This window comes from Asterias rubens, chromosome 18 (assembly GCF_902459465.1).
Source record: "Asterias rubens chromosome 18, eAstRub1.3, whole genome shotgun sequence".
Taxonomy (NCBI): Eukaryota; Metazoa; Echinodermata; class Asteroidea; order Forcipulatida; family Asteriidae; genus Asterias; species Asterias rubens.
In genome coordinates, this window is record NC_047079.1 from 5,943,154 (window position 1) to 5,958,723 (window position 15,570).

The 15,570-nt window shown below is 39.6% G+C and overlaps 1 protein-coding gene across 3 annotated transcripts; it reads left to right on the forward strand.

The window, feature by feature from the left end:
- Nucleotides 1-1,350: 1,350 nt before the first annotated feature.
- LOC117302708 (receptor-interacting serine/threonine-protein kinase 1-like) lies at nucleotides 1,351-15,070 on the forward strand. Of its 3 annotated transcripts, none has more exons than XM_033786706.1 (15): nucleotides 1,351-1,501; nucleotides 3,086-3,275; nucleotides 4,329-4,629; nucleotides 4,879-5,015; nucleotides 6,035-6,084; nucleotides 6,303-6,455; nucleotides 7,390-7,493; nucleotides 8,696-8,912; nucleotides 9,861-9,959; nucleotides 11,247-11,332; nucleotides 11,888-12,083; nucleotides 12,363-12,448; nucleotides 13,736-13,814; nucleotides 14,059-14,238; nucleotides 14,705-15,070. In XM_033786706.1, exons 2-15 carry the CDS (start codon nucleotides 3,109-3,111, stop codon nucleotides 14,968-14,970), a joined length of 2,121 nt encoding a protein of 706 aa, XP_033642597.1. In that variant the 5' UTR covers nucleotides 1,351-1,501; nucleotides 3,086-3,108; the 3' UTR covers nucleotides 14,971-15,070. The 3 variants fall into 3 exon arrangements, with proteins under 3 accessions (XP_033642597.1, XP_033642598.1, XP_033642599.1); XM_033786707.1 differs by having other exon boundaries at nucleotides 8,699-8,912; XM_033786708.1 differs by lacking the exons at nucleotides 11,247-11,332; nucleotides 11,888-12,083.
- Nucleotides 15,071-15,570: the final 500 nt, after the last annotated feature.

The window sequence follows — 15,570 nt, forward strand, 5'->3', positions numbered from 1 at the left end:
TTACCAATAGTGTCCACTGCCTTTAATTTAGTTAAAAATTTCATTTTTTTTTTTTTTTTTTTTTTTTTTACTTTAGAGAAGTATTGTACAACATGGCTCATAATAATATCAAGGAGGAGGATTAAATGCCTTCCTACTTTAAGTTCATATGCAGCGATAAGTCAGTAGACCCAGAATCATTCGTCATATAGAGCAAGTGCTATTACAGGTGTGAAATCTAGCTCAAAACCTCAATCTTAATGACGTTGCACTCGGTGTCATAATGGAATTCTGCCTCTGGTAAATTAAAAAGGGCTGAACGAAGACAATGGGAGACTTTGGGACGCTAGGTGGCAGCAGACTTCCCAGGTAAATGCCCATAGACCTTATCGCAAATACTCGGTATGCGCACAACAGACGTGGAATGAAGTGCATGCTGGTCTAGCTAACTATCAAATTTGGGTACTAGCTAGACCAGCATGCACCTCATTCGACAGTTTGCGCTTGCGCAATGGTATTTGCGAAAAGGTCTATTATTTACGTAGTTCTGAGCGTGCGCACATGACCAAGAACAATGGATTTTACCTGGTAAGTCTGCTGCCACCAAGCGTCCCAAAAGTCTCCCATTAAAAAGCTATCAGAAGAATTTCCGGGGATCGGGACAAAATTTCCTGCCACACCGGGGGTATGATAGTTCTAGGTGCAAAGAGGGTAGCGTTTCTGAAAGTTCTGGGACTGGGCGGAGGGAATGTGCGGCAGGCTAGGAGGAGACTCTGTCCACTCAATAGCTACAAACGAAATTATGGAACCCGCGAAAAAGGTGCAACCCGTGACTTCAAATCTATTGTTACAAAAAAGTGCAGCCTGAAAGCAGAAGAACTACGAGGGCCCATTATTACAGCCAATCACAGAGCGATACGATCAACCTTACGTAACTCACATCCTGAACTCGACGAACTTTACAGGCCAATATTGGCCATCAAAACCAAATTCTTGTTTCTCTTGAAACGTAACCTTAAACTTTATACAAACAAATTAACAGTAATTTCTTTCATACATAACCACTTCGTGACAATCAGTGTTATGGGACATGAGGTTCGAACCTCAATTATATGTGTGGTTAGAGCATGGAGGATTCGTAGAGTATACGTTGTAGGGGTACGTTGTCTCCCCTACCATACGCTTCGGACTGCGCCTTCACGAAACTGTCCAAGCCACGAAGGACTTGAAAAAAGGCTACGCCATGGGCTGCATGCGCAGCATCCTTCCTCTATGGTTACAGGAACAAGACGGCAATCTACATGAAATTGACATCCATAATAGACTGGTTCCTATTCAAACAGATGCCAGGTAAACACATTAGGGAAAGTCCAACTTCCTGAGTTTTCCTGGAACTTCAGATCAGAGAAGGAAAAGAACGTTGTACCACACTTGTTCCTCCTGTATAGACTAACTCGGTACTGCATTTTTCGGAGTACATCGTCAAAATCATCATAGAGACAAGATAGAGTCCTTCGTTAAGGTAATTAAATAATAATTATTTATACATGGATTAATGTGTGGTCCACTTAAATGTTTTTAGGCTAGGCCTATAATATAGTATTATAAGAGTCCTATTAAAGTATTATTAGTATATTATAGACCTTATGCATTGACGTCATCCAGCCGCCATCTTTGAGGTCAAACGGTGACGAATCAATCAAAACGCACATAGATTGACCAATGAACAATCTCGTTTTGACCTCAATGCGGGGGCGCCGTACTGAAATGACGTCATGTGCATAAGGTCTATTGTAATAATATTAAAAGTTAAAGTCGGTCCTACTATTCTAAAAGCCGACAAACAAGCCGACAACAAGTCCAGAGCGCCGCCAACACGCCGCCAACAAGTTTTAAAAATACCTCAATAGTTTTTTGCTCCATGTTGTCAAGTTCCTCAACAAAGAGGCAAAACAACTTCCTTGTATTATGAATGAGTGTGTGGTATAAGTTTTGGTTGTGTATAGTTGCGATAATCGTAACCCTCCCCTCCCGACGGTCTCCGACCGTCGGGAGGATGGAGGGTTACGATTATCGCAACTAGGTTGTGTAGTACCATAGACTTAGAGCAAGGAAGAGAACTGGAGTTAGTGATGGCAAACGAAAGGTAAGTGTTTCATTTAATTTTATTTTTATTTCATTTTATTTGCCAGCAAACATGAAAAAAACACAAGCAGTAAAAAATTGCACATAAAGATTTACAAGAAAAAGCAATACAATGGATATAAAAAGAATACAAATATGTAAAAACACTAGCAAGTTACTGAGAAACCTGGCCTGGCCGCGGGCAGATACAAGGATTGTGTAGTGTTCAGCTATCAACGGCGATTTGGATGATTTTGAAAACGTATAGCGTTAAAGGCACTGAACACATTTGGTAATTGTCAAAGACCAGTCTTCTCACTTGGTGTATCTCAACATATGCACAAAATAGCAAACCTGTGAACATTTGAACTCAATTGGTCGTCGAGGTTGGGAGATAATAATGTAAGAAAAAAACACCGGATAACTTTCCGTATGGCGCCACCACTTTTACACTCATTTGTACAAAAAGGGATATCTCATTGAGGTAAATTAGATACTATATTATTTCATATCAAATGAAAAATCGGTGGCACCATACAGAAACTTTTCCAAAACACCCTTGTCACACTAAGTTTTGTGCTTTCAGATGCTTGATTTTGGAACCTCAAAATCTAATTCTTCTGGAATCTGAGGTCTCCAAATCAAATTCGGGGATATTTACTTCTTTCTCGAGAAGTATGTTACTTTAGAGGGAACCGTTTCTCACAATGTTTTATTCTATCTAATCAACAGCTCTCCATTGCTTGTTACCATCTTAGTTTTTATTCTTAACAATTATTTTGAGTAATTACCAATAGTGTCCAGTGTCTTTAATTTATTTCTCATCAAAAATTACATTTCAGCCAGAAATATTTCATTTTCAAGGGATGTTTTCTACTATCATCATCAATAGACTGTGTAAGTTTTATGTAAATCTGTGATCTTCACATTTTTTTTCTTCTTACCAATTTCTGTAACGTTCCTTTAATATGTCTTATCTTAGCCCCTGGTAGTTGTTAGAGAACAATGGCGGAAACTTCTTCTAGTATGAGATCAGGTGCAAATTCCATGGCCTTCCAAATAATCCAACATAGCGAACTAAAAGATCGCACAGAGATTGGAGCTGGTGGATTTGGCACTGTGTATAAATATAAACATGATTCCTTGGGAGATGTTGCAGTCAAAAAATGCAGGTAAAATGTCATTGATAATGGTAATAATAATAATAATAACAATAATAATTAAAACATTTGTAGAGAAATTACCCCCAAGATATATTTTCTCATTCCCATGCAGGATGTAGTCTTCCCCTAATGACCTATGAATGGCAGGAAATCAATCAAATTTTCTTGGAACACGATTTTGCACGTTAATTACTTACACCCGTTTACCGATAAAAACCTTTGACGCGCCCTTCTTGTGGACACAAGATGAGTAGGAGAACTACTCCACGCCTGCCTCGGGCCTGGAATTTCATCTTTGAAAGTACAAGGCCGTTTTCTTTTTGCAACTTGGGCACTTCTCATCGTGGGTTCGAATCCCACCCGAGTAACATGCCTGTGTTACTTTTTCACAAGACTCGGGAAAGTACTGAGTATACAGTGCTAACACACATCGGTGTATAGGTAAAAAACCAAAGTTGAAATTAATATTGGGCACTTCCATTGTAAAATATTAAAGTCTATTGGAAAGTGTTGAAAGGGCACCAAGGCCAATACCAGGGGCAATCTAGGCCATAGCCTCTCCAAAGCCTTCGTGTATAATTCCAGCTCTGCTACCTTAAAGGACTTGGGTACTTTTTCAAAATGTCCACCGATTTACATTACACAATACAGGGTTTGAAGATAATTATAGTGGAAAGCTTCCCTTCAAATATTACTTACTGAGGTGCTGTATTTTTTGAGAAATGAGTAAAACAAGTCACAAAATAATTTACGTCTTATGAAGATGGACAATTTTTTAGCATGTAAAATCCCCTTAACCAGTTATGACATTATACCATAACAATAGCATAACTGGTTAGTACGTTTTTACATGCTAAAACTGAGACGAAAATCATTTCTTTTACTCATTTCTCGAAAACTACAGCACCTCAGTAAGTGAAATTTCAAGGGAAGCTTTCCACTATCCTAATATGCAAACTGTGTCGGTTTAATGTAAATCTGTGGACATAGTGTTTTGTGTTAGGAAAACGTACATAGACCGTTTAAGAATTTTCTTTTTAACTTCTTGGTTCTTTTAAAAAGGTTGAACAGTCGAAAGGAAGTGGATAGTCTGGCCAAGCCGGGCTTAAACAATTTCACTGTCAAAATACTAGGCTGGATTGAGCCAACAGAAATAGATGAACACTCTTATATTGTGATGGAGTACATGGAATACGGGTCTTTGAAGGATTTCTCCAGAAACCTGAGCCCAATTCCAGACTCTCTGAAGATCAGGATGGTTTATGAAGTCATCGAGGGCATGCACTTTCTACACGATAAGAATATCATTCATAGAGACCTGAAGCTGGAAAACATATTTGTTGGGAAAGAGTTCTCTGTTAAGGTAGGTAAATTAGACGCAGAATAAAAGCAAGGGGGTACATAGGCCTAATCGCAGACTCCTTTACTTTGTACACTACGTATGTCCTTTAGCTTTTCCTGACATTGTACATGAACTACTTAATGGTATGAAAATAAATTTGAAACCTGAAACCCGATGTCTATTATTTCCTCACTTTGTTCCCCTGTTGTTTTCTAAAAGGGCATTGAAATAGGATTTTTAATCTTTAACCAAATTGTTTCTGTCTTGTAGATAGGTGATCTTGGATGCGCAACTTGGAAGTCTGTCGCAAGTCACACTAAAGACACTCCAGGAACGATGACACATTTGGCACCTGAGCTTCTTCAAGATGTTAATCAGCCAGCAACAAAAATGTCCGACGTCTATAGGTAAGATTTTCACATCATTTCATTTAGTGGGTGTGTTCGCTTAGCTTCCCTGTGTCAATCCTACGGTGTTCTTTCGGTTGAGCCCCTGACAAGAGCTAATCGAATGATCACTTGCCCTCTTGTGGTGACGTCATGCAGCTCGGGCCAGGCCCAAGTGACCCGTTCCACAAACAGGGCACTTGGGGCTGACCCGGGTGAGCCCCCCTGGACTGACTTCAAAGCTATTCAAATTTACCAGGGGCAGGTTAGGGTTGACCCGGGGAAGCTTATCGGATGCACCCATTGATTCTTCTTGTTGTGAGGTCAAGGACTCTCAGAAAAGCGAACTTAATCACTGTGCTAGCCAAGAACCAAATGGAGAGAAGACGAAGGAAGGAACATTTTTGAAGATAAAGATGGTAGGAGGTTTCCCTTTAGGGCAGTGGACACTATTGGTATTTACTCAAAATAGTTATTAGCATAAAACCTTATTTGGTACTGAGTAATGGGGAGCTGTTGGTGGTATAAAACATTGAGAGAAATGGCTCCGTCTGAAGTAACGTAGTTTTAGAGAAAGAAGTAATTTTCCACGAATTTGATTTCGAGACCTCAGATTAAGAATTTGAGATCTCGAAATCAAGCATCTGAAAGCACACAACTTCGTGTGACAAGGGTGTTTTTTCTGCGCAAGCCTTGTAAGCGTAGAATGCCTAGTATCGTGAAGTACGCACGTGCAGAAGCCAAAATTCGCCGCTAACCCTTGAAATACGCTTACTGTAAGCACACAATTCCCTGTTTCAGTAAGCGCAGATTCTGTGCTTACGGTAAGCAGAGCCATGAAATTTGACCCAGTTCATTTTAGTAAGCAAGAGGGAGGGGGAGGGCAAGGGGGGAGGCAAGAGAGAGGGGGGGGGAGGGGTTCTGGTTACTGTGCAACTGTGCCATGGCAGATTTCTCTATACAAACCATACAGCATTGTCCAATGTTGAAATATGCCACTCATCCTGGTCTTTATGATTTTGTTTTCCCGATGGATTTAGTTTTGGAATAACTCTATGGGAATTGTCCACTAATGGAGATCCGTTTGAATGTAAGTATTTGATACTAAAGGTTTATCACGTCATAATAACAAGCGAAGTCCTATATAGCGCATGTATCTACCAACAATGTACTCAAGGTGCTCGGCCATGACACTTCATTAATTTTGAAGAAGGGAAACTTCATTTTCTTCCCTTTAGATTTTATAGATTATTATTTTTAAATGTGTTATAATTAATGTATTTAAAACGCCTTTTTATCATGATTAAGATTCATTCAATAGCTCGCATGTAAAGTATGCTGTTTTGGAGGGCCACAGACCGAAAATGAGTACATGCTTCCCAGTACATGTGCCACACATTATTAAAGACATGATGGAAAGAGCCTGGCATCAGGCACCAGACAAGAGACCTACATTCCAAGGTAAGTTTATAGGGCCAGACTATTTCAGGGTTCTTTTTTTGGTGTTGGGGTGTTTGTTTGTTTTGTTTGTTTGTTTTCCGTTCGTTCGTTCGTTCGTTCGCTTGCTCGCTCGTTCGTTCGCTCGTTCGTTCGTTCGTTCGTTCGTTCGTTCGTTCGTTCGTTCGTTCGTTCGTTCGTTCGTTCGTTCGTTCGTTCGTTCGTTCGTTCGTTCGTTCGTTCGTTGGTTCGTTCGTTCGTTCGTTCGTTCGTTGGTTCGTTCGTTCGTTCGTTCGTTCGTTCGTTGGTTGGTTCGTTCGTTCGTTCGTTCGTTCGTTCGTTCGTATGTTCGTTGGTTCGTTTGTTCGTTCACTCATTTGTTCGTTCGTTCACTCGTTCATGAAACCAAGGATGGTAGTGAAACCAAGGATGCCTCATAAGTGAACTTAATCACTGCAGCTGGCGAGCAAGCCTGAGGAAACTTGTGATTAACGGTGCTTGTGAACCAGAAACACCAGGGTTAACCCCTACTCTTTCACAATAAAGTGTTCTGGGGTCTTTTATGTGCACTGGACCAACAGTTTAAAGGCACTGGGCACTCTTGGTAATTACTCAAAATTATTGTTAGCATAAAAACTTACTTGGTAACGACCAACGGAGAGCTGTTGATAGTATAAAACATTGTGAGAAACGGCCCCCTCTGAAGAAAGGTAGTTTTTTAAGAAGAGGTAGTTTCTCACTCAAATAATAAAAGACTTCAGCTGAAGCCTTTTATTGTGCATCTAAAAGCATTGAAATCTGTGGAGCAAGGGTGTTTTTTCTTCAATATTCTCTTGCGATTTCGATGAACAATTGAGTCCAGAGTCTTTAATTGTTTCTCTTGGGAAGTTAGAAATTACATTCAACATCAAAATTCTCCGCCATATTTAAGGAATATGATCTTTCTTTTTCTGCACAGAATTAAAAGAGGAGATTGCACAAGAGTATTACGCCAATTACAAAGAGGATGTTCCTGCTGCTCTTTCTTTATGCTACACAAAGTTACTTTCCGCTCAGAAGAAGGTAGTTTATTACTTGTATTCCTTTTGAACAGAAACAGAATTGGTTTTTGCTAAACAATATAGTTGCTGGCAGTGTAAGTACTTTATGTAATCCACTATATACATACATGGACAAACCTGTAGAAGTCTGAGATCGAATTGGCCATCTGGGTCACAAGAAAATAGTGTAAAAACGAATACACGTTTTGCTTGACATCGATGCAAAAAGAGAAATGAATGAAATGCTCACTGAGCAATTAACTCCAACAGGAACTTAGTTTTATTTATTTCTCATCAAATATGGAATTTTGGACAGAAGTATTTCAAGGGATGTTTTCTACTATCATCATCATTAGACCATGTAAGTTTTATGTAAATCTCTGATCTTCACGAAAATATGTTTTCTTACCAATTCTGTAATGTTCCTTTAACAAAAACAGTTATGCCACTGGTTTTGTTTGGGGGGGGAAGGGGGCTGGGTAGAAAGCCATGATTTTCCAAACCACTTTTAAATTCTTTGATGAAGTAGTTCCCTCTGGCTGCTGAACTCAGTGCGTTGGGATAAAGTTGATGATTAAAGCAGTCTACAAACTGACAAAAACGTAGCACTTAGTTTTTTATACAAAGCTTTTTTAATCTGACGACATTTGCTCCGAGTTTCTAACTGCTGTTGTTTTCTAACAACGAATTTACTCCACTCTCCTGGAAACATTGCTCTTGGATTTCCACTTTCTTTTTTTTCCCCCTTAAAAACTTAACGACTAATGAAGTTACAACTTCTACAGATAAATTATATTACATACATCTTCATTCACAGTGAGTAGGGATTCATGTCATGGCCAAAAACCTAATATAACCTTAATATCAAATACTTAACGTTCAAACGGATCTCCACAAGTGGACAGTTCCCATAGAGTTATTCCAAAACTAAATCCATCAGGAAAACAAAATCATAAAGACCGGCAGCCAATTTCACGTAATTTTACGCAACTGCGTAAGTGCACCTGCGCCCTGTTTATGGAGCAACTTGCACCATAAACGTTGTGCAAGTGGACTTACGCAGTTGAGTTAAATTCTATGAAATCGGCTGCAGGATGAGTAGCAGTATTCTAAATTGGACAATGCTGTATGGTGTTTACAGAGATCTGTGCAATGGCACAGTTGAGCGAGGCAATCAGCAAAACAATTTGTTTATTGCTTTTTTTTGTCACTGATTTTTTTAAGAAGGAGGAATCTTGTAAGGAGAATGGGGATACTCCAGATTCACCTTCAGCGGAAGACAATTTGTCCATGCTTGACGGAGCTAGGCCTAGTCCACTATACTCCTACAACCATCAGAGAAACGGAGGCGTTCCTGAAAAGAGATCTGTGCCAGTGTCGGATACTGGGAAGGGGGAGTTACCAGGAGTTGCCACAGCCTTTGGCAAATTGGGCATTGACGGTACGTAGAACAAGTTAAAGTTTAGAGTGTTTTACTGTTTCTGCACATTTGTTGTGCGAATGTGAGCTATGTCGAGTGATTGATGATACTTGACAAAACGGCATAATAGGATTCCACGCAGATTATAGACCTTTATCACAGTATGGTCATCTTGATTTTGCTCCATTCCCACTCATTGTAACCAAACTGAGGCTGGGCGAAATAATAGTCTGGTGCCATGTGCAATAAATGTTAGCATTGATTACTGTTTTTGGAAACAGGGAACATGACCAAGATTGTTACTGCGCGTTGAAGTCCTATAGTTCTCAGACTTGCGCAATGATGGGAAACTTGAGACTTTCTGCCTATAACAAAGAGAGGGCACTCTTCACCAGGTAATGTCAGCAATTTAGGTATAGGAGAAGCATGGGAGTGACGGTCAGCGACAGCAAATACCTTGTGTTTTGCGTGTTTTTGTTTTTGTATTTGGATTGAGCCCAACTGTATTTTGTTTTCCATAATACAATGCCAGCAGTATAAACCAAACTTTTCTTGAACAGGACAGACTGGACACGAGTTCCCCCGGGGATAAGAAGCGATGTGTATGAGTTTTGGGTGTTTTTTTTTCTAGGGTAATTAGCAAAATTTCCAAACTAAAGACCTACCAAAAATTTAGAAGAAATCTGAAGTTTAGTTGTCTGACTAATGTATCTAATTAATTTTCAAGAGGCTGAGACACTTCTAATTATTTGTTGACTATTTTTGAATTTTTAGCATTTAGCATTGGTTACTATGGGAGTTGTGCACCCTTACCTGGTAGGTCTGCTGCCCTCTAGTGACAGACCTTTCAAAAAGTCTCCCATTGCGTGTGTTTGAGATTGACTCAAAGTAAAGGGAGTGTATCTGCTGCCATCCTTGTCACTCTCAGAGACTGTAATTGAGCCTATTTTTTTTGTGAATTATTTTCAGAGGGAAGAGATGCTGTGCAACCTGTGTCTGATAACATGAAGGCAAGCTGCCAACCTTTGGAAAGTGCCTCCGCCCCACGTCTCACAGCTGGAGAACCAAGTGAGTTTGTACCATAGAAATAGAACCCGGAGAACGCTGAGTGTCTCATTGTGCATGCGGTTTTGCTATGAGACCATTTTGATGGATGCGCGTACGCCATTTTTTTACGTGTGTATGGCAAAATATTTTGCCATACAATGACATCATCATTGACCAATGAACACACTAGAAACGGTCTATGTGCGCCGACATCTTGCCATACACGCTTGTCACGTGATGCTCATTTTGCCATACACGCGTATCGCGCGGTATCGATACGCCGCGTTCACAGACGACACAGGGCGGCCGAGCTCAGCATTCCCGGGTTCTATTTCTATGTGCTTTCCAGTCCGAGTTAGAAGCCATTTTCTAGAGATCCGAAGCCACAACCTGGAAAACCAGTAGCCAAATTTCAGAAAAGACATAAAAAAAAGTTAAATTCTTGGAGTTTGCGAGTTTAGATTATTTCGGCATTTAGAGCTTGCAACAGTTTTACTCAAATGTATTATTTGGGAAAGACCTTTCAAGCTGTTGTTGTGGTGTGTTTTGGTTGAGCGGTTCAGAGCACCGGTCTCGAGCTCTGGTGTTTCTGGTCAACAGAGTACGGGTTCGAGTCCTGGTATGGCACTTGGGGGCCCTTGAGTAGGATACTTCACCATTATTGGTTTGTCATTCAGACTGGGCATTAGCTAGGATTGGTAGAGCTCGTTAAAGAATGCTGATAACTGAAGAGTAGAACTTAAAGGCAGAGGACACCATTGGTAATTGCACAAAATAATTATTAGCACAAACCTCACTTGGTAACAAGTAATGGGGAGAGGTTGATAGTGTAAAACATTGTGAGAAACGGCTCCCTATGAAGTGACGTAGTTTTCGAGAAAGAAGTGATTTTCCTCGAATTTGATTTTGAGACCTGATAATTAGAATTTGAAATCAAGCATCAGAAAGCACACAACTGCGTGTGACAAGGGTGTTTTTTCTTTAATAGTTATCTCGCAACTTCAACAACCAATTGAGCTCAAATTTCACAGGGTTGTTATTTTATGAATATGTTGAGATATACCAAGTGAGAAGACGACCGATTGAGCTCAAATTTTTACAGGTTTGTTATTTTATGAATATGTTGAGATACACCAAGTGAGAAGACTTGTCTTTGACATTTACCAAGTTTTGGGGTTCACATTCCTCGAGCTTGCGAGTTACAACAATTAAGTTAATTTATGAGGCATTCTTGGTTGCGTTAGCAGATGTATAGAAGTAAAAAAATTTAAATTTATTTGATTTTTCGTCTAATTTTCTCACTCGAAGGGATTCCTACTCAAGAATCACATCTTGGAAATCCAGAAACATCGAAGAACTCTTCATTCCCGAATCAACCGCAAAACCAACACCAGGTAAGATATGAGAAAAGAAAGTGTGTAAGTATTTAATATCATAAAGGATTTAAGTACTTTTTGTATTACGAAACACAGTGCCCACAGATTTAGATTAAACTTACACTGTTTGAAAATAGTGATAGTAGAACGCTTACCTTAAAAATATTACTGGCTGAGGTGCTGTAGTTTTTGAGAAGTTAGTTTAAGCAATGTGATGAAAATACGTTTTACATGCTAAAATAAGTTTTGTCTTGAGATTTACCCTACTCACGGCTTACTTTGCTTGTGTGCAGACGTACTCAATGTTATTAGGCATTCTGTGCTGACACAGCTAGCGCAGAAATTTAGCTTACACATGCACAGTAAGTGGAGAAAGGTGATTGTAAGACAGAATTCCGCGCTAAGCAGAGCCGTGACATTGGGCCTTGATAGGTAGCAAAACATTCAAACCGGCGGCCCCTGTTAGGAGTGGCCTGGTTGCTAACGTTATGACATCACACAAGATCTCATAAATATGCATCAATATTAGCATAATTTAACTTCTTGCTTTATTTAATACTTGTGTGTGTGCAGACTGGATACAATCCCCAGCCGATTAATCCCTCCACGCAACAAGGCTCATGGGGTCAACCAGGCCCATGGGGTCCACAAGGCTCATGGGGTCCACAAGGCTCATGGGGTCCACAAGGCCCATGGGCGACTCATCAAGGCCCATGGGCGACTCATCAAGGCCCATGGGCGGCTCAACAAGGCTCATGGGGTCAACAAGGTAACCCCAAAACTATTAAAAAAATTCCAAAATATCCCAAATAATAATAGTTTATGAGCTACATTCTACAAACCATGAGCTCAAATTTTGGAAATCTGAACCAAGTAACAGTAAAAGTGTCTATCACATAGCAAGCACCCTTGTATATAGGTTTCCTCGGGCTTCTAAGCTACAATGATTAAGTTCATTTATGAGGCATCCTTGGTTGCATTAGCATAAGTACAGTAATATAAACGATAAATTGATGTTATCACTCACTTCTAATTTTCTCACTCCAAGGGATTCCTCATCAAGAACCACTTCGTGGAAATCCAGAAACATCGATGAACTCTTCATTCCCGAATCAATCGCAAAACCAACACCAGGTAAGCTATAAACAGGCATGAAACTTTTCAGCTGATCAGCTGATTTCCTAATTTTTCTTCAAAACAATGCCATAATAAACTGTAATTCTGCAATTAGAAAGTTGCATGTCTGTATAAAAAGAAAGTGAATAAATATAAAATATCTTAGAACACTGAACTTTTCCGGGAAGAAAGATATTTAACACGTGAGAGCCTGGGACAGGAACCTAATAAACCTGAACAGAACTAAAGAAACAAGAGACAGAAGCAGTCCAAAAACATATTAAGTTTCCAGCAAAAAACTTAAACCAGAATAGTAAATAACAAATCACCCCCTATGATTAATCCTAAGTTAAGTTAGATACTTTTGCAAAAGAGGCCCAATTTCATGCCTCTGCTTACCGTAAGGAAAGAATCGGCGCTTGCAAACAAGGCAAAATTTCATGCCTCTGCTTACCGTAAGGAAAGAATCGGCGCTTGCAAACAGGGCCGAAATTCATGCCTCTGCTCACCGTAATGAAAGAATCGGCGCTTGCAAACAAGGCAAAATTTCATGTTTCTGCACACCGTAAGCAAAGAACTGGCACTTGACGAAGCAGGAAATTCCTTTTTACGTCAAGTGTATTACAAGGATGAGATTGTTCAGACTTTTGGCTGAATTCAGACTTTTTATGTTGGCCTGGTTAAGAGAATCAGACAATATTTGTTTCCTCAAATAAAGAAATCCTGCTCATTGGTCTACTACTCTAGTGCTTTCGATACTGTTTCCAAAAGCCCCTCGGAATCTATAACCCCAGGGGTTACCAAATGGTAGAAGTGGCATCATTTCAACATACATTTGAAATTGTATCCAAGTTTCAGACTTTTTTGTTAGTAATGACTCTCACCCATGGTTTTATTAGGGGGGTTACTTATTAGGGAATTTTGCTTTTGTTCAGGAGTACCGGTACTCCATGTTAATAGGCATTCTGCACTTACACAGGTAAAAAAGTTCAAAAGTAGGGCGGCCATTTAGTTATGATCCAAGCGGCATAATCTGTATTCAAATCTTACGAGGAAGACTATAAAATGACTGCCCATCAACCGAGGCAGTGGATAGGTTGCCTCTTTCCCTTGTACTGGTCCTTGTACTTGTCAGTATGAATTTGTATCCTGTCATATATGTTCCGATAAGGTGAAGCTGCCATGGCCATCGTTGCGACACACCTTGTTGCAAACATTATAACATCACACAAGTTCTCATAAATATGCAAATCAATATTAGCATAATTTAACTTCTTGCTTTACTTTATACTTGTGTGTGTGCAGACTGGATACAATCCCCAGCCGAGTAATCCCTTCATGCAACAAGGCTCATGGGGTCAACAAGGCCCATGGGGTCAACAAGGTGAGCCCAAAACTCAAGGAATATCCCAAATATCCTAAATAATAGTAATAGTCCTAATAATCATAGTAGTAGTTACCAAGTTTCATAAAGAGCACATATCCACCAAGGTGCTCAAGGTCCTGTTACAGGTACATTGAAAACTATAAATAAAAAAAAATAAAAAAATGTAAGCTTTTTACTACCACTAGTTTATACCTTTTTCTCTTACCCTTTCTTTTGAATATTCGCATCGACACACTCTCAGGATTTAACCTCAACGTCTCGGGTGACGGACATAATATTGTCTTTGGTGGTTCAGGGACTACAGTTACAATAACCAAGGAGGAGAAGACGGGGGGGAAAGGGGCAGGAAGAGGGGACGACTCATCTGCTTCCAAGAGCTCTGAGTCTGACGTCTTGGACCCAGAAGTGCAGAAGATCATGAGTGAGCAGAAACTTTATTGTTTATCTGGGGTTTTTTCTCCTGAAGACGAGCTTAGTATTCTGTTTAAAAAACGGGTTCGTGGCAATTTCATCACAGGGATTAATTTCACACAATGCAATTTTGCAATTTTTTATTACACAGTTGCATGTCATAATGACCATCGTTTAGAAACCTCGTGTGAAACAGGCTTAAGAAAGGGAATAAAAGAGTAGTTAACTCAGTCTTAAAAGACCTTACAGAGTCGTGGCCATGCGAAACAGTACATGAAGGGAAGACTTGTCAAAGCATTTTGGATCATTTTGAGTTCGTTTTTTAAACTCTGTAGAAATGTTGATCTTGTGGAATGTTTATTACTGACTTTAGTTTATTGTTGTATGCAAAATATTTCCTTCAAGCAATTTGTCGGCCGTGTGTATGATGCACAAATTTGAAATTCTTGTAATGTTTTTAAATTTTGTTTATGTAGATTCCAAAGAGATTCTAGAAGAGAAACACATCAATACCTTGTCTGGCCACATCGGCCTTAGATGGAAAGATCTTGGAGGGGAGCTGGAGCTGAGTAGAGTCAAGATGGAAAATATTCAGGTTGATCATCAATTTGAGGGTCAGCGAGAGTGGGCTTTTCAAGTCATGTTGGCATGGATGAGGAAGAAAGGCAGAGCCACGAAGGGGGAACTAGCAACAGCTCTTCTGGCTGTTGAGCTGACTGAAGCAGCTCTGAAATTAAGATAAATCACACTCTAATGTCTCAGATTTATCTGGGAAAAAAAACCTGAAAGGCACTGGACACTATTGGTAATTACTCAAAAATAGTTGTTAGCATAAAAACTGACTTGGTTAATGAGCAATGGAGAGCTGTTGATAGTGAGTGTACAATGTATTATTTATTGGGAGAAACGGCTTTCTCTGAAGTAACATAGTTTTTGAGAAAGAAGTCATTTTTACTAGAATGTTTGAATTGAGTAATACACCTCAGCTGAGGTCTCGAATTCAAGGCATCTGAAAGCACACAACTTGTGCGACAAGGTTTTTTTCTTTTTCCATGATTCTCTTGCAGCTTCGGCGACCAATTGAAAAATTTCTCAGGTTTGTTATTTTTATGCATATGTTGAGATACTCCGAGTGAGAATACTGGTCTTTGACAATTACCAAAGGTGTCCAGTGTCTTTAGGAAACACAACAGATAATGAATGACTGTACAACCAAAATTAGGGAATATATTTTTGTACACGCTGCAAGTTGTGTGTTATTTTTCACCACTTTCTCCCGATTCACACAACGGATTAAGGCAACAATCATCACAGGTTTTTTTTATTAATGTAAATGGTTGAC

Coding starts and splice junctions, on each gene's coding strand:
- LOC117302708 (XM_033786706.1), top strand. CDS start 3,109: ATGGCGGAAACTTCTTCTAGTATGAGATCAGGTGCAAATTCCATGGCC. Junction 5,016..6,034: donor AAAATGTCCGACGTCTATAG/GTAAGATTTTCA, acceptor CGATGGATTTAG/TTTTGGAATAACTCTATGGG. Junction 12,449..13,735: donor AATCGCAAAACCAACACCAG/GTAAGCTATAAA, acceptor GTGTGTGTGCAG/ACTGGATACAATCCCCAGCC.